Source organism: Pleuronectes platessa, chromosome 21 (assembly GCF_947347685.1).
Source record: "Pleuronectes platessa chromosome 21, fPlePla1.1, whole genome shotgun sequence".
NCBI classification, from domain to species: Eukaryota; Metazoa; Chordata; class Actinopteri; order Pleuronectiformes; family Pleuronectidae; genus Pleuronectes; species Pleuronectes platessa.
Genome location: NC_070646.1, coordinates 11,974,571 through 12,000,090, shown reverse-complemented (window position 1 = coordinate 12,000,090; position 25,520 = coordinate 11,974,571). Strand labels below are relative to the sequence as shown.

The 25,520-nt window shown below is 43.3% G+C and overlaps 5 protein-coding genes across 6 annotated transcripts in view; 3 read left to right on the top strand and 2 right to left on the bottom strand.

The window, feature by feature from the left end:
• Positions 1 to 1,687: 1,687 nt before the first annotated feature.
• zdhhc4 (zinc finger DHHC-type palmitoyltransferase 4) lies at positions 1,688 to 6,849 on the top strand. Of its 2 annotated transcripts, none has more exons than XM_053414427.1 (7): positions 1,688 to 1,843; positions 2,119 to 2,248; positions 2,703 to 2,776; positions 3,097 to 3,275; positions 4,611 to 4,736; positions 4,979 to 5,223; positions 5,952 to 6,849. In XM_053414427.1, exons 2-7 carry the CDS (start codon positions 2,126 to 2,128, stop codon positions 6,249 to 6,251), a joined length of 1,047 nt encoding a protein of 348 aa, XP_053270402.1. In that variant the 5' UTR covers positions 1,688 to 1,843; positions 2,119 to 2,125; the 3' UTR covers positions 6,252 to 6,849. The 2 variants fall into 2 exon arrangements, with proteins under 2 accessions (XP_053270402.1, XP_053270401.1); XM_053414426.1 differs by having other exon boundaries at positions 2,112 to 2,248.
• Positions 6,850 to 7,347: 498 nt separating this feature from the next.
• Positions 7,348 to 10,609, top strand: pgp (phosphoglycolate phosphatase). The gene is made up of 2 exons (XM_053413679.1): positions 7,348 to 8,173; positions 9,227 to 10,609. The coding sequence occupies exons 1-2, from the start codon at positions 7,579 to 7,581 to the stop codon at positions 9,550 to 9,552; spliced, it is 921 nt and encodes a 306-aa protein (XP_053269654.1). The 5' UTR covers positions 7,348 to 7,578; the 3' UTR covers positions 9,553 to 10,609.
• Positions 10,610 to 11,052: 443 nt separating this feature from the next.
• Positions 11,053 to 14,709, top strand: bricd5 (BRICHOS domain containing 5). Its single transcript, XM_053413877.1, has 6 exons — positions 11,053 to 11,166; positions 11,365 to 11,502; positions 11,578 to 11,727; positions 11,808 to 11,915; positions 13,209 to 13,362; positions 14,219 to 14,709. The coding sequence occupies exons 1-6, from the start codon at positions 11,113 to 11,115 to the stop codon at positions 14,311 to 14,313; spliced, it is 699 nt and encodes a 232-aa protein (XP_053269852.1). The 5' UTR covers positions 11,053 to 11,112; the 3' UTR covers positions 14,314 to 14,709.
• A 42-nt stretch (positions 14,710 to 14,751) lies between these two features.
• On the bottom strand, positions 14,752 to 18,567 carry mlst8 (MTOR associated protein, LST8 homolog (S. cerevisiae)). Its single transcript, XM_053413876.1, has 9 exons — positions 18,506 to 18,567; positions 18,052 to 18,225; positions 17,222 to 17,273; positions 16,955 to 17,117; positions 16,803 to 16,878; positions 16,524 to 16,676; positions 16,315 to 16,439; positions 16,011 to 16,174; positions 14,752 to 15,377 (listed from the first exon to the last, which is right to left on the bottom strand). Exons 2-9 carry the CDS (start codon positions 18,178 to 18,180, stop codon positions 15,259 to 15,261), a joined length of 981 nt encoding a protein of 326 aa, XP_053269851.1. The 5' UTR covers positions 18,181 to 18,225; positions 18,506 to 18,567; the 3' UTR covers positions 14,752 to 15,258.
• A 608-nt stretch (positions 18,568 to 19,175) lies between these two features.
• meiob (meiosis specific with OB-fold) overlaps positions 19,176 to 25,520 on the bottom strand; it is a 48,626-nt gene continuing 42,281 nt past the window's right edge. The window contains exons 2-15 of the mRNA XM_053414374.1: positions 24,871 to 24,985; positions 24,472 to 24,584; positions 24,217 to 24,274; positions 23,883 to 24,014; positions 23,323 to 23,395; positions 22,956 to 23,151; positions 21,474 to 21,574; positions 21,217 to 21,269; positions 20,934 to 21,029; positions 20,627 to 20,719; positions 19,907 to 20,051; positions 19,632 to 19,818; positions 19,369 to 19,455; positions 19,176 to 19,286 (exon numbers count right to left, since the gene is read on the bottom strand). Of these exons, the coding sequence (XP_053270349.1) occupies positions 19,176 to 19,286; positions 19,369 to 19,455; positions 19,632 to 19,818; positions 19,907 to 20,051; positions 20,627 to 20,719; positions 20,934 to 21,029; positions 21,217 to 21,269; positions 21,474 to 21,574; positions 22,956 to 23,151; positions 23,323 to 23,395; positions 23,883 to 24,014; positions 24,217 to 24,274; positions 24,472 to 24,584; positions 24,871 to 24,925 (1,500 nt within the window). The 5' untranslated portion in view covers positions 24,926 to 24,985. The remainder of the gene's footprint in view (positions 19,287 to 19,368; positions 19,456 to 19,631; positions 19,819 to 19,906; positions 20,052 to 20,626; positions 20,720 to 20,933; positions 21,030 to 21,216; positions 21,270 to 21,473; positions 21,575 to 22,955; positions 23,152 to 23,322; positions 23,396 to 23,882; positions 24,015 to 24,216; positions 24,275 to 24,471; positions 24,585 to 24,870; positions 24,986 to 25,520) is intronic.

Here is a 25,520-nt window from a genome sequence, read left to right as displayed (position 1 = left end):
TTTATTTAGATATGTTTATGTCTAAATAAATGTTACTTTGTATACATATTAGAAAAAGTGAGTAAATAAGAAGTAAATAGTGAGTAAATATATCACAAGTCAAAAGCAGTGACTAAAAAGTTAATGGAAAATGGTCTGTGTTTATATAAAGCTTCTAAATTTAAAAAGAGGTTATTATAATATTGAATATTATTGTGAGGGCACCTCAGATACAATAACACAATATGAAGTCCGTAGAGTGGCCTGCAGGTGAGTCCGTAGTAGTGTGAACTGTCATTAGTGGCTCAGCACAGAGTAAGGAACAGCCAGTGCGGTACAAACTGAATAATTCAACACAAATGGCTCACATGTGCAAACAAACACTTCAATCAAACTCTCCTCTTACTCTACAGCCAAGACAGTTTACTCGTGTTTGACAACTAACATCTCAAAGGTAACTGAGTCTGATCCAACTGCTCCTGTCTTTAAACTCTGTTGGTAACCCTGCAGACATCTGATCATATATACATTATTACCTACTTACAATAGGTTTTATACAGGATTTACCTTTGAGACTAGCAACACTAGTTCTTCCATAATCATAAAGGTCTTGAAAAGTATTAAGAAACACATCCCAATCCCAAACTGTAGCCATGCATACATTCAGTGCATTGTGACTGATCACCTATTTATTTTAAGAAACATTTCAAAGGACCAAACGCACCGGCACAGCACAACACAGCTCCAGCACATCCCCCCCACGCCTGTTACCTTTTTAAACAGCATCCACGGACATGCACACACCGCTCCTGAGTTACGCTCCCCTCTCCGGCACCGGGAGCTGTAATATGAGTGTTTGGCCATGTGGGCAACCAGATCCATCAGGTGTCTTGTGATGCCTTGTTGAATTGAGCGGCGGAGAGAAAAACAGTTCTCTGAGTCAGTTCTTCATATGATACTCGAGTCAAACATTTTCACATCTGCCGTCTTCTTACAAGGTGTGAGACTGTGAGGAAGGAATCTACCTTTTGCCAGTTTTGGGAATTAAATAAGTACATTTACTTAAGTACTGTACAAATATAAACAGTTACAGTGTTTTTCTTTGGCATGCATATAAATCCATCAATACCTTATAATATTGTAATCATATTATATTTAACTGCCTAATAGTAGTCTACTTTTTATTCTTTAAGTGTGTTTCCCTGACTTTGGTCACATGTGTTTCCTCATATAATACTTAGTATGAGAACATGTGACTAAATCTGGATAATTTAAGATAATATAAGATAAGATCAACTTTATTGAAAGAAAAAACACAACGCTTTTATTTCTTTACATGAAATATTACATTGAATTCATTTGGAGGCTTATGTTTATCTCTTCCTCTACAATCTTAAAGCATGTGTTGTTATTTATGGAATTTTCCCAATATTTTCTGCTATTTAATAGACCAATATAACAGGTGAACGCGTACATGCATATCTTCCTCTAGCTCCTCTTCTTTGATAAAAAAAAACACACACACAACTTTAAGGATACTGGAAAAATCATATTTAAAGATGAATACTGCTGAATAGAGCTCATACAATAACAAGATGTACACGGTAACGTATCGATATTAAAGTCCATGTTTCTTCCTACCTGCACACACCTTCCTCCTCCTCCTCCTCCTCCTCCTCATCCCAGCATCAGCAGGTTAGCTCTTAGCTTGCAGGTTAGCTCTGTGGGTTAGCTACATGGATGCTACGGAAATGGGATTGTTAACAGAGACTGAGTTGAGAACTGGAGCTGGAGCGACAAACCTCAGCAGCAGTTAACATGAGATAAAACCAAGAGAGGCGGCCATGTGTGACTAGACCAGAAGGTGAGAGAGAGAGAGAGCAGTTTGTGTTAGTGGCTTTTACAGAGTCCATGTTCATGTTTGCTAGCTCTGGGTGTGCACTTACTGTACTGTAGCTTAGCATGCTAACGCAGACTGCTCGTGTGGTTAAGGAGACGAGCGCTGTCCCATTCCCTTTATATGTCTGAAGGCAATTAAAGAGGAAACGTGACAGTAGCGTCTCGTTGAGTTTCCGCCCTGTTTATAGAGAGATCTGAGTTTAAACACCTGTTGTTATTGTGTGTTTGTGAAGCTGACAGCTGAAGCATGGATTTCCTCAGCCTGTTCGCCGCCTACGTGCTGCTGGTGCTCACGTGCATCATCCTGCTGTGTAAATACTCAGGTCAACAGCAAACTCCATTTCTCACTTTCTTCAACTTTGTCGTGAAGGTAAGAAAAAAAAGCCTCTGAAAAATATTTTGCACAAAAAAACTGACACTAGATGGCGCTGTTGCATTGTTAATCTCCAAGTATAAGGCTCCATGAAGCACTGTTTTAACAAAATATAATTGGTATACATACTATTCCTATTCAGCTCTCATATTTTATGTATTTTATTATATTACACACATTTTATTATAAACCTTCCTATATTTTGTATTTCAATCAGACACCTATTTCTGTTTTTTGCTGGAGCAACTGTTTCACAGAAATATAATAATGAATTGTGCAAATAAAACATAATAAATCACAGTAAATATAAATAAAAGTATAAAGTAACGTAAACAATTGTTAATGCATTTAATATGATTATGTTTGACTGTATCTTGAAATAAATTTTAAAATAACTTGACAACCTGGCTTTGTGGATGTGGAATTAAGTTGTTGTTATTTTTCCTCACAGTTTGTCGCACCCATTACACCAAAATGGCTCCAGACGTTTTCACAGCGGACCTTACACAGGCTGTTCCATCAAAGGTTGGAAATTAAGAATGTTAAGAAATCTGTTCTCGTTATCTATTTCATTACAATGTTGCAGCCTTCAGTCTCTGTCATCTTAAACACACTTGGTTTTTATTTTATTTATAACGCTATTATACTTACACACCCATTATCAATGTATGGGCCCAGTGCTGTTGATATTCTGTCATGTTCCACAATTTTGTATCCGACAGGGTGGGTTTCATTGGGTTTCTGATTTTAATTTCTACTCTTTTCTTTTCACTCGGAATATACTTTTTTGCTTTAGCTTTAAAAGTGCCATATCAATAACATTTATTATTTTCTCGTAACTGCAGGAGCAACATGTTCATCTATCTGCATCTCCTCCTGGAGTGCGCTGTGTATGCAGAGTTCACCTATGAGGTGCTTGGCTTCTGCATGGAGATGGACACCACTCTGACCAGCCTGTCAGTGCCTTACATCCTGCTGGCCGTCAAGACCTTCTTCTTCTACCTCTGCATCAGGAGAGATCCAGGTTCGTTCCACAGTAGCTGCAGTATGTGTGGGGGCGGGGGAAGTACACCTGACACGCAAACCGGAACCCTACCCAACATGACAGAGGCCAAATAAGGACACTTTATGTGTAATATTTAGGAGATTCATCATTACATATCACCCAAATACCAAATACTCACCAAAAATTAAACAATTTAGTGAGGGAGTCAAGGGATTCAAAGCACCGGTGACGGAGATCACCTTTTATTAAGTAGTAGTAAAATCATAAACTGTAAATAAATATGGACGACATATCTCGACTTCCTCTCAAGATCCATAAAAGGAAACCAAAATAACCTGAATGCGAATGCTCTGATGTCCCGATGACGTCATTTGGAGCCAGCCTCCGGCCAAAAGTGAGTTGGGATGGAGCTGGTGTATCAAGGACACACCAATACAAACGCTCGACCAATTACGAGTCAGTCTCAGCTCTTACAGTATTGTCACACTTTAATGCTCAGAGCACGGTGCACAAGACAAAGGTTAGTTTGCAATATGCACACCGATGGGAAGCTGCTGTTTGTCTTTGTACATTTGGCTCCTCCCACCCACTATGGTTGGGGCTGTTACAAAGTCAAAGGTCGGGATCTTCTGATGACATCAAGGCAACAATGCCTTAGTTAAAGCAATTCAAGATTCAAGATTCAAGATTTTTATTATTAAATGCACAACAATAACATTAAGCAGTCGCTGGCAGTGAAATGCTTGAGTCACAGGCTCTCTTCTAGCAATGCTCAAGTAATTACAACCTAAAAAATTAAATAAAATAGAATATCAAAATTTAAAATGGAAAATAAAGTATATATATATAAATATATATAAAAAGAGCTGAAGAGAAAATAAAACAACAATAGTGCAATTTGTGCAATCAGGCCAAGATTCATTCAGTTGTACAGGATACAGCATGATCAAGGTTACATTGTATGAGATTCACTCATGATCATTCAAAGGGAAAATTAACGTGATTATATTGTGATCTAAATGTTACATTTCCCTAACAATCCTCAGGTCTGTCCATGTTTTGTGAAACACAAATGCAGCTGCTGTATTAATATTCACTCTCCTAAATGCAGTTCTTTAACCCATTCAGCGGGAATGCAAAACAAAAATGTCATCTTTATTATTATTAATTTTTTTCTGGTTTGTGTGCTTGAATTCATGTTCACCTGCTCCCTTCACTGAAACAGATCTGTGGTAACACTTTACAAGAAAAAACAGACCATGACTGAAAATTTAGTTCTGGACAGGATTTATTTCACTGCAATATTTTCTTTACTTCACCTTCTCTTGACGCACCTTTTTCTTGATTCAACAGGCACAGTTACAGAGAAGAAAGTGTCTGGTCAGCAGCACGTCTATCCATACGACAGGAGACTCTTTCACCCGGGGGTTTCCTGTCCGACCTGCCAGCTTATCAAACCCGCTCGCTCCAAACACTGCAGTGAGTAATCTGATACCCGTTGTACCTGCTCTCCTTCTCCCTCAGGGTTCAGACGTTGAATAAATACTCACAATGTTGTTTGCTTTCACTGCCCTTACCAAACATTTGACCTCAATGTTGGCACAACACGTCATGCTGGTATTGTCCATTGTGTTCATTTCGGAAATTAACTTCAATGTGAAGGTCAAAATGAAAAAGAAGTCTTGCTTTTTGCTGCCTGTAAACACCCGTCTGTATTTCAGGGGTCTGCGACAGGTGCGTCCAGCGCTTCGACCACCACTGTGTCTGGGTGAACAACTGCATCGGTGCTCTGAACACACGCTACTTCCTGCTCTACCTCTTCAGCGTTTGTGCCATGGCGGGCGACATGGCAGTGCTGACGGCAGACATGCTGCTCCACGCCGTTTTGCGCTCAGGACTTCTGAGGGCCAGTTACGTGGATGAGTTTGGTGAGCAGCAGACGGCCGGGCCTCTGTTTGTCGTGCAGGTGAGACTAAGTGCTGCTGAAATACTGAGTGTTCTATAGATATGCTGCAGCCAAGGAGGTTGTGTTTACACCCATGTCTGTTTTGTGTATGTTCATTCGTTTGAATTGTCAGCAGTGTTGATGAGGGCTGTCGCGTTGGCCAGGGAAGAAATCACTTTCCTTAACATTGATATTTTGGTCAAAAATAATGTTTAGATCTTTGAAGTTAAAGAATCTGACAATTACGGTGTTGAAATCTGAATTTTCCAGACCCTGGATGTCTTTTTATTTCTTTCCAGGGATGCTGGAAGTGAGTTAGAGTTGGGGGTGCAGGAAGAAAGTCTATACAATGATAATATAATATCATTTAATATAATATAATCACAATAAATGCACTGCAGGAGTGCAACATTTATGATTTTTTCATCATTTGAATGGCCAAAAACATTTTATACCTGTTTAAGAACATTTTAATAACATGACATAATCAACTCACTACTACTACATCAGATAGACTTAAATTTACATGAAAAAACATAATAAAAATGTTCAGCCTACTGCTCTGCTACTCTCAAAATGATATTCTTATTTAAGTAAACTTTTCTGCCCTGCAGTTACAGCCCCTTGCTGGCATCCTTGTCACTTTCCAGACAGGACTGTTTGACCCTGGTGGACTAATGAGTTCCACTTAACACCATTATAGTCTCTGAGTGAAATAATGCTCTTTCTTTTCCCCTCTGTCCCTCCAGCATCTGTTCCTGACCTTTCCCCGAATCGTCTTCATGCTGGGCTTTCTGGTCTTTGTCTTCTTCCTGCTGGCGGGTTACGCCATGTTCCATTCCTACTTGGCTCTTGTCAACCAAACGTCCAACGAGTGGTACAAAAGTCGAGGTTCCGTTTGTCAGCACTGCCACCCGACATCAACATCGGACCACCTCTGTCAGCCAGCGCCAGACCACTCGAAAAGATACTTCTACAGCCGAGGGCTTCTCAGAAACCTGGGGGAGATTTTCTATCCTCCGCAACCTGTTCGGAAAAAAGACAACTGAAAAGAGACACTGCCCCTTGTGTTGTTATGCTGCATTTACTGTACGTCCCTTTGGGGTTTACTGTCTGACTGGAGTAATAAAGTTTACATTTGTGATATCTGTATGAGCTCTGGTGTCTATCTCCCATGAAATGTAGTGAATTGAAAAGATGTGCTCCAAAGAAAAAAGTGATCCTTGTCATGTCAGATCATTGTCTTTGAATATAATGTTCCAGCTGCAGATCTAAGACACCTTATTGAATCCCTTTTTTTTATTCCTATGGCTGCTATCAATTAAAGCATAAATGCTTCTTAAGCTGGAGCAAATTACATAACATATAATTCGTTCTCTGTGAATGTCATACTTTAGATACAGTTGTATTTTTTTGGAGGGTGTTTAGTGCGATTAGTGATTTGAAAAAAAAAGATTTAATCAAAAAACCCTTGATGACTCATCAATTTATTTTATGTTAAATGGAATAATATGTTTCATTTATTGATCTTGTGCACTATATTATAGTGACTATTTTTTCCATTTTTTCTGCTGCTTTGTGAACCAAGTGGAGAATATCATGTTTTGTGGATTCCTCAATTGGGAGATTAAAATGACTTTAATATTTGCATGTAGTTGTGATGATGTTCAAGTTTTGCTTGTAGACTTTTCAGGTCTAACACCTCACTGTCCCTTGAATGACTACCTCTGTTGTAGCTGCCTCCATGTTTCCTGTCCGCCCCTTCGCCTGCACAAAATTATGAGGAATGTCGATGTACAGTAGAGTGACGTAGAAGTGGCTTTGAGATCGGAGACGGGTCACATGGCTGTCCAGACTGAGGTCACATTAAAAAAAAATCCAATCTGTATCTGATTTATAACCATGTGGCCCAAATCTGATTGAAAAGATCAGATTCCCTGTGATTTGTCATTAAACAATCAGATCAGGGTCACATGATCTGAAATCACGAATCTGATTAGCATCATCCATCTTTATTCAGAGTCTAACACCCCCCCTGTCCCTTTTGTCTGAGGCCCCTGAAGATCCTAGCTGCAGCCCTGTCACATGACTGACACTGGAGTCCTGTCCCTTTAAGCCGGTGCGGAAGTGAACACAGATTCTGATGTAAACTGTGTGTGGAAGGTCAGAGCTGTAATCCGGTTCATGTGAGCTTCTCTCTTCAAACCAAACCGGCTTCCTGGGTTTGACGTTCATCGCCTCACAGACGAGCCTCGACGTGTCCACGCGCGCCGCCGCTGAACTGCCTGACAGCCGCTAACTCCCGCTGCTTCGCACGGTAGTTGGAGGAAGTTGTGACATTTTTTATTTTCATTGATTCGCCGTCCTTCCTCCGTCATGTCTGCGGCCAAATGCACTCGGCTGACCGGGCTGCTGGGGAAGCAGCTGCTGGACTCGGTGGACTGCGTCCTGTTCGACTGCGACGGGGTGATCTGGCGCGGGGAGCAGGCCGTCCCGGGGGCCGCCGAGGTCATCGACCTGCTGAAGGAGCGGGGCAAGAATGTCTTCTTCGTCACCAACAACAGCAGCAAGACCCGCAGGATGTACGCAGACAAGATGACCAAGCTGGGCTTCGACGTGCGGGAGGAGGAGGTGTTCGGCACCGCGTACTGCTCCGCCGTGTACCTGCGGAATGTGTGCGAGCTGCGGGGGAGAGTCTACCTGATCGGCAGCCCAGCCATGGAGCAGGAGCTGGCGGCCGTGGGGATCCAGCAGACCGGGGTGGGACCGGACCACGTCGCCGGGAAGGCGGCCGACTGGGCCGGCGTGCCCCTGGACCCCGAGGTGAGGGCGGTGGTGGTCGGCTTCGACGAGCACTTCAGCTACATGAAGTTGAACCGAGCCCTGCAGTACCTGAGCCAGAAGGACTGCCTGTTCGTGGGGACCAACAGGGACTCCAGGCTGCCCCTGGAGGGAGGCAAGGCAGTCCCAGGTAGGATTCAAACTCACACACAACTTCTCTTCTGGTTGGTCAAATATGAGAGATCCATTTAGTTTAGTTCAGGGTAGAGGATGGTTAGATACACGACTCACAATAACGATAATATCCCAATACAGCGGTTCTGTGATCGATAAAAGTCTATCTATCTATCTATCTATCTATCTATCTATCTATCTAACTATCTAACATATAATATTTAGATTTACTTTAGTTAAAGCTTCAGTGTGTATAGTTTAGTGACATCTAGTGGTGAAGTTGCTTATTGCAGCTGAGTACCCCACCTCACCCTCCCCTCCAAAACATAACAGAGAACCTGTGGGAGCCTTCAGTGATGTAAATATAACGTATTTAAATGTAAAGGGCCCATTCTAGGGTAAAGACAATTATGACACACTAGTGAAAACCTCACTAGGAATATTTAATGTTCAATATCTATCAATAGATACATTTCACCTAAATCTTACACACTGAATTCTTAAGGGAATCTCATGGCCCACGATAAACGATAATCAATCATTTGTCTGATTTTGTGCTGTACTGGTGAGCCGAAGGCAGTTTTCCACCTTAAGTGGACAATTAAGGTCTATTCATCAATCCCTTCCAATACTAGGCTGGCCCAGCACATGCAAACACATGCAAATAGAAAAAAAGCAACATTTGCAAATTACGAAAACAACTTCATCAATTTGCTGACGCATGCGCCGCAAAAAGTCACAACACGTGCAAATACAGAAAAGTGCCTCAAATTGCAAAAAAAGGCCCCGGAAATGTTTCCAGGGGCCCCAGAAAATTGTCGAAGTAAAAGTGTTATGTCATCAGTTCGTACATTGCAACACTGCACAGTTTTTTATTGCAGATGTGGATGCAGCAATCATGTTGAGGACATGTGCTGCATCTGGCCAAATTTATCTGTGTGTATTTGAAAGAGAAACCCAAATACCAGGGACTAAATGTCGTCATATCGCAGTATTGTGTTGGTTTTTGCTGTAGTTGCATGAAGCAAAAGGTCACATCACCTCCTGACCCTCGCTCCTCCCCCCCCAGGTACAGGCTGCCTGCTCCAGGCCGTCGAGACCGCCGCCCAGCGCCAGGCCCAGACTGTGGGCAAACCCAACAGCTTCATGTTCGACTGTGTGGCCTCCCAGTTCAGCGTGGACCGTGACCGCTGCCTGATGGTGGGCGACCGCCTGGACACGGACATCATGCTGGGCTCCAACTGCGGCCTGAAGACCCTCCTCACCCTCACAGGGGTCAGCACAGTGGCTGATGCCGAGGCCCACCAGAAGAGCGGTTGTGTGGAGAGGCAGGGGATGGTGCCGGATTATTACGTGGACAGCATCGCCGATCTCCTCCCGGTTCTGCGGGGATGAGAGCTCCGCTGGTCGGTCGAGACTGAAGAGCGGCTGCGTGATGGCCTAGCTGCTGCTAACCTGAGGAAGCTGGGTAGCCTGTCACACACACAAGGATCCGTTGTCACTAAAACTGCTTTCAGACTGGTGCTGAAGTCTGGATATTTTCCTGGGATTTTGCGCAGAGACTTTAAATTAGAACGCAAATGTCAAGAGTCTTATTTGAGAATGCAGCAGGAAAATATCCAGTAAAATTCCCAGCGAGCAAGTGTGCATGTTGATGATGTGGAAGAAGAGAGTGAAGAGCTTTTAACAAGATATTATATTCCCCCCTCGTCTGAATGTTCGGGACACTTCCTTTTGTTGTTGTTCTCCAAAACCTTGATGAATATGCAGATTTTAATATTCCGAGATCATGTTTAAAAGTGGCTTAAGATTTAGAAAAATCTCTATAACAAAGTCACAACTGTTGTGTGAAAGAGGAGACAAACAAAAATACTCAAGAGCCGCTACCCAGATTCCATCATCAGTTTTGTCGTTTACTAAACCGTTTTTACATTATATAAGTAAAGGATATATATATATAACATGAAAACATGACTTCCAGTATTGTTTCAATGCAATTTTTAAGTGTTAAATAGAAGAGTATATAGTGTTGGTTCCTTTATTTTTGGTAAGGAGAGAGGCGAGTGTACTTTAACAGCCCTGATCCTGTGTGTGGTAAATTGTCGCCTTAAGCAACATCATGTCAATCGTAAGAAGGGAAATAAGCCAACACACGGTTTCAGTAGTTCGGTGACACGTGTGCAGGCAGAGAACGGGACTAAAACGCACTGACCCTTTATGACTTGAGCTTCGTGTATTTCATCACCTCAACAGATTGTGCTAATATCTGCTTTTACACTCATGGACTCGTGAAATGACGTCCAGTCCTGTTATTTTTGTCTGTTTTAAATTTATTGTAGAAATGTTTGCGATCATCCGTCTTCCTTTATTTTTTTCCATCCACTCTCTGTTCCTCCTGCCATCACTGAAACCTTTGCTCAAGTCTGTAATAAAACAATATCTGTCCTCACTGCATCAATCTCTGTTCTCTGTTCAAAGCTCACTTGCCTCTAAACCCTGCGCTTAAAGTCACCTTGGGGCTTGTCATCGGCTGGACTGCAGCAGCAGCAGCATATCAACTCTCACCTGTTGACAGAGACTTTCCCCTTTGTCCATTGTGCGGCCCCCGGGGGCGGGCGGCCAACTCCTTTCATGCAAGTGCACGTTAAGAATAAGAGTCAATGAAAGGACGGATGAAGTTAAAGAGGCACATTAAGTCATAACGGGCAGGAAAGACGGAGGAGGAGATATGAGCAAATTGCAGGAAGACAAAAGTGGATTCAGAGTTTTTTTTGTGTGAAGGGACTGGAGAGGGAAGGAGGAGGAGGGGGATGAGGTGGTGGGGGAAGAAAAAGGTGGGAGGTCTGACAAAGAGGAGCTGACCAGGTGAACGGAGGCTCAGTCAGCGCTGGTCATGACCGCAGCTCCATGTCGATAGCCACAAGAAGGGAGTGAGGAGCCGTCAAGGGACGCAGGATGGTGACGTGTTGGAAACGATCGGAAAACCGTTTGGAGGAAGCACAGAGCACGGTAGGAACACGGCTTTGAATTCAACTGCATGTGGGGGGGGGGGGGGGGGGGGGGGGTCAAGGAGTCTGTTTGGGACCCAGACCGTAGCTTTCAAAAGAATATTGTTGCATTTTCCTGTTACAATTGAATGTTCACATCCTGTGAACTCTCTTTTAAAGAGCTTGGCTTTAGTTCCCATGTGTGCTCACGTCTCTCCAGGATGGGGCTCCACCTGCAGCCCCCCAGTCCCATTTCCCACACAAGGCATTCTGGGTCAGCCTCTCCGCCTCTCTGCTCTTGCTGGTCATCGCCCTCGGTTTGACGGGGAACCTCGGGCTGTCTCAACCCCTCTCTCAGGTATGATCCCCCCCCCCTTCACTGTTACTCCCACACTTGGCTGCCTGCAATAATCCCAAAGTGTTTTTCATGCAGCCTTCACAGATTGTGAGAATCTCGGCTCAAGATCCGACCGGACTTGTGATCAATCAGTCGGCGGTGGTGGACCAGCAGAACGACCTGGTGACCTTTTCGGTGACCTCTTCGGCAAATCAGACGTCCACCGTGCTGTTTGATGTCAAACGCGTGCGTACAGATGATTTACGATCTGATCTACATGCTATCTACATGATAACTGACGCTATTGGACTGTGTCTGTGCTGCAGGGTTTGATATGTTACAAACCAGTGGGCCAGGACACCTGCTTCCTGCAGAAGATGGAGGAGTCTGATTATGACAACGTGCGAGCCCTCCTTCATGAGCAAACCCACCAGGTAACGTGCACGTGAGAACTCAACACTGTAGGGGTTACATAACGGGGTTCCCCCCCCCCCCCCCCCCCCCCTTCTCACTATGTTCAGGATATGTGAGTCTATATTAAGAGGCCGGGGTTGTCCTTTCAGCTCTGGCGGCTGCCTCTAAAGTCACAGCCTCGCTAATGTGCGACCTGGCCTTTCTGACTCCCGGCTTTATTATCCACTGAGCCAGGACCTGCTGGGGTTCATTCGTTTTGCATCACTTCCCACTCTGTACAAAAGAGACAGGTGAGGCACACAGGGCTTGGAAGAGCTGTATAGTCCCCCCCGTCTCTCTCCCACCTACATGGGTGAATTCCTCAGCACATCTGATCCCGCCAGCCCCCTCGGCGTGCCCAGGATCTCCTTACAGGAGGCTTCACGGCGGTGAGCCAGAGCCCTCGAGCGGGGCACAATGGCCGCTCTGTGTGAGGCCTTTAAGACTCCTCTGTTGGAATGAAATGCAGCCAGAAGCGAGGGCTAGTCAGGAATAGTCTGTGTTTGTGTGTGCCTGGTGAAAAATACCTGGATCTTTAATGTTCATATTTCATCAGTCCTGTTTCCTTCAGATGTTATTTGAATGGGAGCATCGGACTTTCAACGGTAATCTTACAAAATGACCAGGTGAATGGCCATGTTGTTGTTTAGAGTCGTGATGGGGGACCTTGAGGGATTCAATTTCTCTGCCTTATCATAGTTTTTTTTTTTTGTTGCTGAACAATAGCCCATTTCCACCCATCAAAAGCCGCTGAGGAGTTTAACGATCCCGACCGGTGGTGTCACGTGTCTCACCCGAGTTGCAAATCGCAGACATTTAATCAAAGATGGGTGGGATAGAGAGAGGATGGAGAATAGATGAAGTTTGAGGCACAATGGTCTTCTTGGTCACTCGGAGCGGAGGAATACTGGCGGTTCTGTGACCCACTCGAGCATGACAGCGCTCTAAGTGGCTCTGTATCGGAGCCAATCAGCGGGCGTAAGTGGCACAATTATTTGCCGCCTTTGTGATTAGCCAAAGCGTATAATGTGCGACCGCGTTGACCCCATCAGAGAAGATATCAGCCTAATAGCAGCTCCAGTTTCAATCTTTTTACTTTTCTTTGTTCACGTCTCCATTGCATTCAGTCAAATAGATCCCCATCACTTTGAAACTGGGATGACATGTGATTTCTCACACTTCTTTAATGACGCTCTTTTCTGCAGAGGACAAAACTCTGGTTTGCGGTGGACTTTTGTGCTGAGATGCTGAAATATGTTTTTTGTCCCCCTCAGCAGAGTCACTTCCAGCTGTCTGGGAACGAGACGCAGAGGCAGACAGAGTTCCTGGGGGTACTGGCGGCCAGTCGGGTGGATGTGTCCACTCTGGAGGAGCCGGTGCAGGCGCTGTGTCACGACAGCTCCGTCCACTGGACCAGGAGGGCAAACGGTGAGGACGCTCAGAGGTTTAGAGAATAATTAAAAGAGGCAGACATATGAAGAGATGTGATGTAAAAAGAAAAAGAGCCACATTATTTCACTAGTGATGTATTTCTGTATTGAGATGAGTCAGTCCCCTCACACAGACTATCACTGGAGAACCAAATATGCAGAAACTTGCTGAACCTGACATTTTTGCTAAATTAATGTCAAAATATTGGCTTCTATATAAAAGAAATGTATGCAAAGTGAAGCCTTCATTTGTCAGCACCCACAGAGGCTACGAATGTTTGGCTTTTAAACTTGCTCAGCTTACGACTCGGTAACGCTGCTGAAACCTAACCTCTCATCTATGACTGACATTGACCTTTCCACTGTCGCAGGCTGAAAAAAACCCCAGTACTAAACTGTATACTGACTCAACAACCTAATGCATGTGGTGCTCAATGTGTAAATCATGTGGAAAAACTGCTCTTTCATTCTTGACAGGGGCCATGTGACTGTGACCTTTTGTGACTGGTTCAATCCCTTAAAGGGGAATTCTGGTTCAGGGTGCATAAATGACTGGTACTTTATAAAACCTCGGGATGGGTCCAGTTGATCACCTTTGCTGGGAGATGTGGCTACTATGTAATCCTATGAGGCAACAAAACCTCTTTTGTTCCACCAATAATCGGCTAATAATGTTATTCTGGGTCTTTTAACAATGCATAAGTCACATGCCATTCCACAACCACATTTATGAAGCGTGTAAAACACTGGGATTCCGCTCTGTCTCGTGTTATGACTCATTGCATGTCTTCAACAACTTCCCTCACATTTCTTGAAGAGTCATCATAGTCTGCCTCCCTCTCTCCGTCTCTCAGGCCCGGGCAAACAGAGGCTGGTCTACTTCTGCATCGACATCTGTTTCCCCAGCAACATCTGCGTGTCTGTGTGTTTCTACTACCTGCCCGAGTGACTGTGCATGCTCAGCTCTTCTCCTCCCAGCGAAAAACATCAGGGAAAAAGGCAAAGTGGTCTTTTTAGGCTTCCCTCTACAAGGCCGAATGAAAAAAAGAAAAGAGAAAACGGAACAAAACCCAGTTTTGACTGTTTTCTTTGTGCCGTGCAGCTGCCGGTGAACCAGTCCACCCTTCTGAGCGAGCAGAGACATGAAGACAGGCTGTCACTGTTATCACCAGAGCCCCATCGTCACCCCCTTCATGTGTAATACCCTCTCTGGTCGCACGCTTCACAGATTACAGAAGAATGAAACCCCAATTGTATTTCCTGTAACCCACTGCTGCCGTGTGATTATGTGTAGCCATTCCTTTTGCAGCTCTGATCTGCCTAATAAAAGGTGCATTTTTCTTCAGTTTTTCTACGATAGAGTGAAATAAAATGAAAGGACATTGGAGACACTCTCCATCACCATTTATTCTCAATCCACATGGGATCATTAAGAATAGTACACCTTTAAACATAGAGCATTAAAGGAATTATCATACATGAGATTAATCAATTCCATGAGAACTAAAAAGCGTGAAGGTGAAGAATAACGTGGTCCTTTTTGATTCAATAAATACAGTGTGCTATAAAAACAAAGACTTGAAATTGGTTGTGTTTCTGCCCAGAGAAATGAAGTTAAAACCTGTGGGGATAAACACGCTTGTGTATTTTCATCAGACTCCAACCTCAAGTCCATAATTGAATACTTACAGGCGCCTGGCAGGAAGAACCGTCATTACGTTCAAACAAGCCCCTGCTTCTTTCCGAGATAATTTCAAGGAGAATTTGTTTTTAATTCCCATTGATGCCAACAGACATACATCGTCTGAGATTTGAGTCACATTTCCCAAAGAGTCTTTATGCCACCCCCCGCGGGGACCGTCTGCCACATCGGGTCAGTTCCCCTCCTTCCTCTTCAGCCCAGCACGCTGTCATTGAAGGCCAGACACACCACAGCCTTCTGGTGGCCACTGTATTCCCTCTTGATCTCGCCGGTCTCCACACACCACAGGCGAGCCAGGTTGTCGGAGGAGGCTGCAGAGAGAGAGGACAAACTTAAATTCAGTTCATGGCAACGTTTGTCACCAACGAGATCCAATGAAAACTTTCCCTCTCTTCTAAAAAAAGTTTAAATCGCTTCATCTGTGAAGATCTATCAAGCAGTACTTATGAAAATAAAGAATTTTGAGGGATCTTTGGGCAGAAATTGACTATAAAATAACCCTAGTGATGTTTACACTAGTTTGTTTCCTCTAAATTGTAGGAGCCCATTCTAGGTTCTTTAACCTAGAATGGGCTCTTTATATTTAATTATTCTATATTTATATCAAAAGCAGCTCCTCTCTCCTCATGTTTATTTTACAGTAGCCCAAACTGGACAAACTAAACACCTTTTGAGTTTTTATGACAACTAAAGGCTGCCACAGGTTCTCTCTCATGTTTGGTAGGTGAGGGGTATTCAGCTGCAACATGCAACTTCACCACTAGATGTCACTAACTCCTACACACTGAACCTTTAACTTTATAATGACTGTAGGTCTAACTTCAACAATAAACCGTATATAAAGATGGACGATATGACTGCTCTCCAAAAGCTTTTCTCACAATGGAATGGTTTAGCTATTAGTGTATTGACATCGCATTGTTGCCAGTGGCGCGTGTACTGACCAGTCACAATATACTGGGAGTCTCCAGAGAAGGCGCAGTCCCACATCCAGCCTCTCGACGTCTCTCCTGGGTTGTTGCTCTTGATGCTCAGTTCAGTCATGAGGGAGAAATTGGACGTTCTCCAGATCTTACAGGTCTGATCTGCTGAGCAGGTGGCGAGTAGTCTGGAGGTGAAGACAAACGCAGACAGTTAATATCATAAACATCAGAGCAGTTAGCATCTCACTGAAGTATGTAATGGGGCAGATATGGTAAAAATCTGCTGTTACTGGACAGTGAGTGTGTAAGGGAGAAGGCCACTCACGTTGAATCCGGGCTGAACTTGCAGCGGAGCGAGTAGCGTTTGTGTGCTGGGATCTTAGTCTTGGGAATGAGCTGAGTCACCTCGTCTCCGATGCCTCCAGCCAGGTTCCACACGTAACAGTTTCCCTGTTCAGGACGACAAAGGAGGCGGTTTCAGTTGAAGGATTTACCTCGAACCTCCACACTTCTCTCGACTGTTTGTGCACTGACCGAGCTGTTGACTGCCGCCATGTAACTGGCATCTGGGTCAATGTGGACTGAGTTGATCGAGACCTCGGGCTCAGGAATCAGCTGTTCGTTGTGGTCGGTCTTGAGATCCCAGATGTGAATCACTCCACTCTGGTCTCCTACAATCAGCTCGGCCTGAAAGACACAACATCAACAGTTTCAGGCAGTAAGCACCCACTCTGATTGGCCTAAAGTAACATCATAATAAACACACATTTGTCTTAGACTATTAAAATATCAAGTAACATGTCAGTGGCTCACCTGGTTAGGATGCAGGCACACACAGTTGATTGGAGCGTTGACTTGAAAAATCCTCTGACACTGAAGATTTCTTGACCTATAGAAGGAGCAGGAGTAAAAGTGTGATTATGTATATAGATTATCATATATGATGTGAGCACGCATTGCCATACCTCAGGTCCCAGATGCGAGCCATGCAGTCCTCTCCCCCCGTGTACATCCAGCGGCCATCTTCATGAAAGCCCACAGACGTGATGTTCTTAGTTACTCCATCATAGTTGATCACAGGGTTGGGGTTGTTGGAGTTCAGGTCATACATGCGGATGTGCTGATATCCTAAATAAAAAAGCAGGGTGTTAAGATCGTGTGACATGAAGCAGCCAGGGCCTTAGTTATGCCTTCCAAGTATTAAAGGATTGAGAAAGAAAATCGGAAACAACCTGCAGCTGCAATCATACTCCTGTCTGGTGTCACCTCAAGTGAATTTACTTGCTGGAAGGAAATGTTAAGGAAGTGGTTTGTTTATTATAAATTATAACATTCTACAGCTAGGTTCCAATCATGGACATATCATAAGACCACATAAGTATTATAGTGCCACCACAGTTCTAATTTGAGTTGGATAGATCTACAGATAGAGTTTGAACACGTTTCTCTAAAGCAGAGGGACACGCTGAAAAGTTTTATTTCACCAAAACATACGAGAAAGACTTGTTCTGCTCATGAAAGACACCGTCTCTTTATCAAAAACTTAATAAGACACAGATCTTGTTATTATCCAAACTGGCCTGTACTGCTAATGCTGGGGCACTTCACAAGAGTAGTTGGAGCAGACTGTATCTGCTAAGGACACTGGGGTTATTTTGGAGTGCAGGTGGCCTCTCTGGTGGTATAATCTCTGGAGTGGTCTGCTGGGACAGCGGCACCTTAACCGGTGACAGGAAGAGACTAGGCAGACTGATCAGGAGGGCCAGCTGGTTCCTGGGACACCCCCTTGACCCAGTGGAGCTGGTGGGAGAGAGGAGGATGGTGTCATTTCTGATGGACAACCAGTCCCGCCCACGGCAGGACACCATCGTAGCGCTGGGCAGCTCTTTCAGTGTCTGAAGCAAAACTCTCACACTGTTCTGTTTACACTGTTTAAAATGTTTCTATTCTATTAACAGGTGTATATTTCTTGTTTACATGGCACATTCACTTATTATTATGTTCCCCGATCATCAAACTGCTTCTACCCTCGGGTCTAACACCGTGTGAGTGTGGAGGATACGGAGTCCTGGTGCTGGACGGTCCGGGTGCAGATGCCGCTGTGGGCCTGCCAGAAGCGGACAGTGTGGTCGTAACCAGCCGTAGCCAGAATGACCGGGTCGCTGCCCACCGTGCCCTGGTTCACATTCATGCTCGACCGCTGCTCGATACCGCGGGGAGGGAGGAAGGTAAGACACTGGGGAGGAGACAGGCAGCTGGTTACTGTGGGTTTAGTGCTATGGTCAAATATCAACATCACACAGGAGCGGGGTGCATTTATTCACATGCTGTTTAAATAAAACACACATCTTAAAAACGCACAGGCTAACGTTAGCAAAGTAGCTTCGCTCCGCCTGTCATGCAATTTATACAATTATCGCACACAGTGTGTCTGTGTTTCACTGTAGGAAATTATTTTATAACAGCTTCTGCCTCGAAATGAAGAAAACCAAAGAAATGTGACAAATTGTTTTTACCTTCAGTTGATGTTGACGGTAACTTTAGTACGTCCCTGTAATGTGTCCCCTGGCAACATGCAATAGTTTAAAAGTTCCGGAGTTCTTAATCGGCGCACTCGCGCCACCTACCGGCTCATATTAACCATTGCAACATAAATGGATGACGTGAAAGTAAAACCCCTGGATCAATACAGATATGCATATGGTGCAAACAGCATTTTCATTTTAGTCTAAATATAATTTAGAAAAACCCACAAAACAATAATTCACACGTTTTTTTTGTAATGTTTTTAAGTCTGGTCTTTAATTAAATCACATTTAATGGACCAATGGAACAATGAAAGTTGCTTGAGACAGAGACAGATAAATAAATAAATATACATTTTATAAATAAAAATAAATAGATATATTGAAATGAAAACAAATGAATAGGTTCATTTATTTAACAAAAAGAAGTTAAACCAACAGAACACTCTTAAATATATAAATGAAATAGGTTAGATAAATAATGCGCAAGATGCATCTGTCCACAAAAATACAAATAACTATTTCCCATGTTAACATCTTCATCAGAACAGCAACTAACAGCAGGTAAAACAGACAACTATGATAATATAACGTGTTCCTGCTCGGCTGGTGATGTGTGTCTGTGTGTGTATGTGCTTGAGTGTGTGTTTGTGTGTGTTGATCAGAGGCTCAACAGGGCAGACATGTGCTGTTTCACCTCCCCGGGGTCGGACAGGGAGCAGGCGACCACCTCTCCCCTGATCCCGCTCCTCGTCTTAGTGGAAGGCTGGATCTACAACACAGCGTAGGGATTTGAACATGTGACTTGCTTTGAGCGCTGACGTGGCACGGCAGAGGATCAGAAGCTTCCGTACCTTCACGTATACTTTGCATCTCTCCAAAAGAAGTTTCCACTTCTTTGCCGTTCGCTCATCGTCGGTCAGACTGGTGAACTCTTTTGTCTGCAACACATCAAACGGAGACGCTGAAGTACAGATGCAGAAGCTTTCAAGGGTTTGAAATAAATACATTTACTATCAGGAAGCATCTTTCTTCTCATACGTTTTATTCCTGAACACAGGGGCTACTACATTAAGAGCTGATGCTGAATAACATCCTTCTGTCAATTAGTGCTCACTGTGCAGCCAAGTGTCTTCTCTGCCACTGGCCCTCTGAGGGTGCAGGCGTGCAGTGTGCCGGTGTGATCCGTGAAGTCCACCAGCACATCAAAGCCAGTGGTGGCTGACAGCCCCTGATCTGTCCCTGTGCACAGCTGGTTGGTACAACTCTGTGCATCCTCAGTCACCTGGAACTTACACCTGGAGCTGAGACAGGAGACAAAACTAATGGAGGGATTTGTTCATGGACCAGAGCGGGAAAAGGTCTTTATTTCGATTAAGTATCCACACTCACCACCGTGTCTTGATGACTTTGGAAACAGAGGAGTCGAGGTCGAGTTTGGAGATGAAGCTGTACGTGATTCCAAAGAAAACCTCAGCACTCTCCTGGGCCTTCTGCTTCAGCTGGGTCACGGTGTACACGTCTACGATGGAATCCACTGGACAGACAAAAGCAGAAACACGTCCAAGTCTGCAGACACTTTCTTTATAACTAAGGCAGTAACACAGACTGCAGTCGCCACTTTGTCGTCTGTTAATTTAATGTGTTCCCTACGGTTTGAACATTTTTAACAAGGCGCTTGAAAAAACGTGTCGTATAGCGTTGAGTCCTATTCAGACCTATAGAAGATAAATCTTCAAAATAAAGGCTGACAAATATAAAGTAACATTTTCAATAAGCTTATGAATTAACTAAAATTGATGGGTGGACAGGGTTAGGGTTAAGAGCTGAAACTACTTGGGTTCTTTTTCGAGAAGAAACATGTAAGTGGCTGTGAAAGTGTGGCTCAATATTAGGTTTGTAAGAGTTTTTAGATCAGTTTGTAGGCCCATGGCTCAGAGGAATAAGCTACACAGGCCACACAGCCAGTACAAGTCATGATCCATCAATGGATTGTTTGTTTTGGTCGTTTCACAGGAGCTGCAGACGATCGGAGAATTACACATTAGAATATCACAAGAAAAAAAAACTGGATTTCAGCCACACTGGTCTCAGAACTTGAGAGTAACCCACCAGGAACGTCCTCTGGCTTCTCATCTTGATCCAGAGCTCCAGACTCCGACACTTGTTTGGCGTAGCTGAACAGCAGGCTGGCCTCTCTGGTGTCTGGGAGCAAATGATGATTGACCGTGACACATATTCCTCACTGAAAATATTCTTCTCGCACAGCGAGAAGAGGATATTCTTTTTCCTACACTGCACAACCACATCCCGGTGGTTTGATTCACACTACGGCGTTTGACTTTTGTATTTGATTAATTGCACAATAAACAGTCGTATCAGATCCCTCGTTTTTGGAAATGTTGCTGTAACATCTTACCGGGGTTCACGGTGATAATGGTCTTCGAGTTAACGCTCGCTGTCATTCCACTGCGGAAGCTGTCAAAGCTGATCTTTGCGTCGGCGATGAAGAGAACTTCGAATGAAGAGTCAAAGTTAAAACAACAGTAAGTTACCTCAAACACAAACAGAAAATCACATCTCAAATATCCACTCCCATGTCTCCCGTCAGTGCCGTGTGCTAATGGGACATGACAGGCTGGAAAAACAGCTCCATACAGATTCCGTCTGTGGCTCAGAGGGAGCGGCAACCGCTAACCTACCCGTCTCCTTGGGTATCCAGGTTTGCGCAAACTGAATGGCTTCTCTGTCCCAGCTGTGAGTGAAGCAGAGGTCAGGCAGTCACTCAGGGGAGGGCACAGTGTAAATCAAACACACATGCAGCTCAGGTTCATGTCACCAAAGTCCATTCATAGTATGGTGGCGATCCGAGTCGCCAATAAGATGGAATATGGCACAGAAGCAACGAAAGCCATAAATATTTATTCATTTTCCAATCGATTAAACTACCGTGACGCACCAGACGACTGGGAAGGATGAGACGGAGTCGTCGAAGAGCTTCACTTCCAGCCTCTGGCCTTTGCGTCCATCTGAAGTGGTGAACAGCCTTGGCTCCCCGGTCTGAAGAGGTAAACACAATCATGTCATATCGCTGGATCGTCTTTTCACGAAAGATCTAACCTCTCTGTGAACTTACAGACACATCGTCAGGGGCTTTATGGTGAGTTGGTATGTTCCAGGCAAACAACACGCATTCCCTCACGTTACCACACAGACCAAACAGACCTAATGTCGTCTATTAGGCAATTTACAAGATGTGAATTCAGCAAATTAAGAAGCGTCTGACATGTTCGATTTTTAACATTTGCTCTGCATATGTGCAGTTAAAAAACATCCCGTATCAAGGCTTCCCACCGCAACTTCAGTGGCAACTTCCATGGCTTTTCAATGACTGACTTTCAAAATGTTACATTGGAACCCTTCCCCCCTTTTTAATGTTGTTTTTCAGCTCCGGAAACTTTTACAGCCGATTTTCCACCATAGTTGAACTGAGTGTGGAGAGAAAGACAGCTGAGAAACCGCTATCTAATGCAATCAGTGTGTGAGAAAAGCTGGAAAATACGTCCCGGCTCATTCTTGTAGAGTGAACATTACTAAAACGTTGTGATATTTGAGTTTAATATGGAGATTGTCAATATGCAATAATTAATCACTTCCCAAAAATGTACTGACTGTAATTGAGTCAACAACAAGGACTTATTTTGAGTTCACAATGTGACCACAGTTCTCATTCAAATTCTACCTGCAGGATTCAAACTGACAACCCTCAGCTTATATGGTTTAACTTTCACGGAAACATTCACCCTAAAGAAGTAATAATGTTTTCATTTCACTTCTGGTAATCAGGCAAATAACCGCATTTCTTAAGGTGTTGAACTATCCAGTAAGATCCTTTTTACTCTTATGTACAAAACACTATAGTGTTTTTCTCAAACATTTACATTTCAATGCATTGGAAAAAACACATAGGTTAACATCACGATTGCTCCACTCTTTCAATGTAACATAGAAAAAGCCTTTTGGGAAATGTGGGGAAGTGAAGGGAGCTGTTGAGGCAGATTGATGAAAACTAAAGCCATTTTCAGACATGAACGCTGGAAAATGTCTGGACCCAATTCATATATGAGGAATGCTACAGGAGATTGTCATTGACATCTTCATCAGGGTCTTCTACGGGTAGGGCACCATCAGCATCATTTTTATCCTGAGGTATTAGTGTTCTTCCAGATTCGTGTCTGTCACATTTGAAAAGTTTCACAGCAAGCCGACTCACTTGCTGTGATATCTGCGGACATTTCCCTGCTGTGTTCTCACCTGGGCTCACTCAGATTTTTTACAGGAACATCCCTTGAGTTAAGTGCATGTCTGAGAACAGCTTAAATGTGAACATCTCCTTAAGTCCTATTTATACTGAAGGACTGCTGCTTTACGATGCCCTTACCGATCTCACTGCAGCCAGTATATTGACCACTGTGCCATCCAGCTGCTGACCGTTCGCCACTATGTCTCCCAGTGTGTAAAAGTCTCTGGAGTCCTTCGCTGGCAGGTGGATGAGTGGCAGCAGTCTGTCGATGGTGTCCATGTCGGCACAGAGGGACACCTGAGAGTGAGCCTCCGTCAGCAGGAGCCTGTAGAGACTGAGAACAGACGCAGGCCTCTGAACCAAAGAGTCGCTTGACACGATCATCACACATTACACACGGTTGCATCATATTTTGAACGGCATTGCATCCTGTTATCCTTGTTTTCCTCCAGCTTCCTGAACGCACCACAGGAGGAACGTTATGACGAGTGATGTTTTTAATTACCTTGGCGTTGTGGGTTGGAATCGCTCGTCTTTCTCTGGATCTTTGTTGGCGACCAACGGATTTTCAACGATGACTTGAAAGAATAATAAGAAACAATTTTCTGTTAAGACATTTCAATGTGTACATGTTCTAAGTTTCATTGCCTCAATGCTAAATTTATAATTTAAAGTATTTAACTTAAAAAAAGATAATAATGTCACTGAATTGTTTTTGAGTAGCTTGATTTTCATTGCAAATAAAGATACACCTCATATTGTGTAAATGTATCATCATTTCGGTCTAATCAATCATTCAAAAATCAACAGATATCATTATCTAGGCTTAATTGATTAATATTTAATACTAAAAATCAGTACGTTTTGAAGTAAACAAGAAAAGTGGTCAAAGATTAACATGAGCGAAGATTCCTTTTATTATTTTTTTGATAAACTAAGAGCTATATATGAATCTAAAAGACATCTTAGGAATCGACTGTGAATGACTAAATAACTTGATTAATATTTTGCCAGAATCTTAAGGGTCTTCAAAGCTCATGGGAGCTTTCCCAGTAACTTCCTCACCACAGTCTCCAATGCTGAAGCTGCTGGAGAGGCCGTTGATGTAGCCATCGCTCCCCCAGGCTGCCACATTAATGAAAAAGTCAGGCGAGTCCTTGATAGTAAAGCCAAAAGTGAATCTGTCCGCACCAACATCTGGAATCCAGACACACAGGTTCAGTGAGCGCTGCATTCAATGGATTAAGAAAAAGGAAAAGAGAAAAGCTGGCAGAGATGTATTGTGTGATATTTAACCGTCCAGAAGAGGGGGGTGGTGTTCAGGACACCAAGGTGCAGAGGCGTTAAAGAGGAAGAAGAACATCTTAAGTGCACTGATACATATTTAACAGATACCAACTTTTCCTGTCAGGGAAGCTTTTCACGTCCGTTTTCCAGATGATCATGCCTGACACTTTCTGGCAAAGATAAAACAATAACAGGGTGATGACAGTGAGAACAGACGTGTTCATTTTAAATTGTTCAACACAAGTTACAGGACAAAGTCAGAAGAGCAGATCCACCAACGTAGATCAATAACTATTGAAAGGCCCATTAAAGACTGGTTTTAATTTAAGGGCTGTTGCTGGTCAGATATCAAATCATCGTAACTCACCGGATGAGAGAAATTGGGATGAAGCTCAGAGATGGCGATGTAGCTCTGATAAACAGCCATTTTGGTTCTTTTAACAGATGGTCCCTGTTCAGTTTTGGTCACATTTACAGTATCTGCATTAAATGAAACAAATGAAATAAATGAACAAGAGTTAACGTGTTAATAAAACCATTCAACCATTTCCCTTTTTCCAAAGCTAGCTTAAATCAAAGACATTAGCTCAGAACGAATAACCTGAAGTGTTAGCTTGTTGGCTAACATTAGCTAGAAGTAAAACAAAGCTAACGGGACTTGTTCAGTGTTTTATAACTTATAATTGACAACATGGAGTGATGATAATATACCTGTTATAACTCTTTACTTTACAGTTTCAAGAATGTCCATATATTATTTATTTACCTGGGTTTGTTAATGAAGCGTTTGTCGCGGCAGAGCTGTTGTCTCGCGATAACATCTGCGAGACTCCGGTGTTGCCTTCACATGCAGTCTGAATTGTCACAACTAAGTCATGAACCTGTACACAAATAACAACAAATAAACTTCAAACAAAAAAAGCTGTTCAAAAATCATTCACATAACTGTACACATTGTCTATCTTTCTAAAATCCTGTACACAAGCAGAATTTTAACTAATTAATTAATTAAATTAAATGTTCTTGTTGTATTTGTTAATATTCCTTTGTATTAAAAATGTGTGTGTTATTATTCTCAGCCTTACTATTCATATTCTAAAATATTTCGATTTTACTCGTTGGAATGGTCTAAAAATAGAGCTGACGTTAATCAGCTAATGTTCCCAAGGATGAAACCTGCAAAGTCTAGGATTTTCTTTTGCCACAGTAAAAATCTACAGCTCCAGGAAAAAAAATGTGTGGCAGACATTAAATTCCAGCATCTGGTTACTTTGGAATTTGAGATAGTAGTAGAGAATAGAACTAAAATGGGCATTATAGGCTGAAGGCATAGTCAAACCAGAGAAACGGATAATTCAGCAGTGGTCTCTAAACGTTTTACCCCGAGAGATCTATATATGCAGAATGGGACTGCAC

Excerpts from the sequence above, each read along its gene's own strand:
- mlst8 (XM_053413876.1), bottom strand. The coding sequence starts at position 18,180 with ATGAATGTGAACCAGGGCACGGTGGGCAGCGACCCGGTCATTCTGGCT. Across the intron at positions 17,118-17,221 it reads GAGTATGATTGCAGCTGCAG|GATATCAGCACATCCGCATG; the intron begins GTTGTTTCCGAT and ends TTTTTTATTTAG. Across the intron at positions 16,879-16,954 it reads GCTCGCATCTGGGACCTGAG|GTCAAGAAATCTTCAGTGTC; the intron begins GTATGGCAATGC and ends CTCCTTCTATAG.
- pgp (XM_053413679.1), top strand. The coding sequence starts at position 7,579 with ATGTCTGCGGCCAAATGCACTCGGCTGACCGGGCTGCTGGGGAAGCAG. Across the intron at positions 8,174-9,226 it reads GGGAGGCAAGGCAGTCCCAG|GTACAGGCTGCCTGCTCCAG; the intron begins GTAGGATTCAAA and ends CTCCCCCCCCAG.
- zdhhc4 (XM_053414427.1), top strand. The coding sequence starts at position 2,126 with ATGGATTTCCTCAGCCTGTTCGCCGCCTACGTGCTGCTGGTGCTCACG. Across the intron at positions 2,249-2,702 it reads TCTTCAACTTTGTCGTGAAG|TTTGTCGCACCCATTACACC; the intron begins GTAAGAAAAAAA and ends TTTTCCTCACAG. Across the intron at positions 5,224-5,951 it reads GGCCTCTGTTTGTCGTGCAG|CATCTGTTCCTGACCTTTCC; the intron begins GTGAGACTAAGT and ends CTGTCCCTCCAG.
- bricd5 (XM_053413877.1), top strand. The coding sequence starts at position 11,113 with ATGGTGACGTGTTGGAAACGATCGGAAAACCGTTTGGAGGAAGCACAG. Across the intron at positions 11,503-11,577 it reads TGTCTCAACCCCTCTCTCAG|CCTTCACAGATTGTGAGAAT; the intron begins GTATGATCCCCC and ends TTTTTCATGCAG. Across the intron at positions 13,363-14,218 it reads CTGGACCAGGAGGGCAAACG|GCCCGGGCAAACAGAGGCTG; the intron begins GTGAGGACGCTC and ends TCCGTCTCTCAG.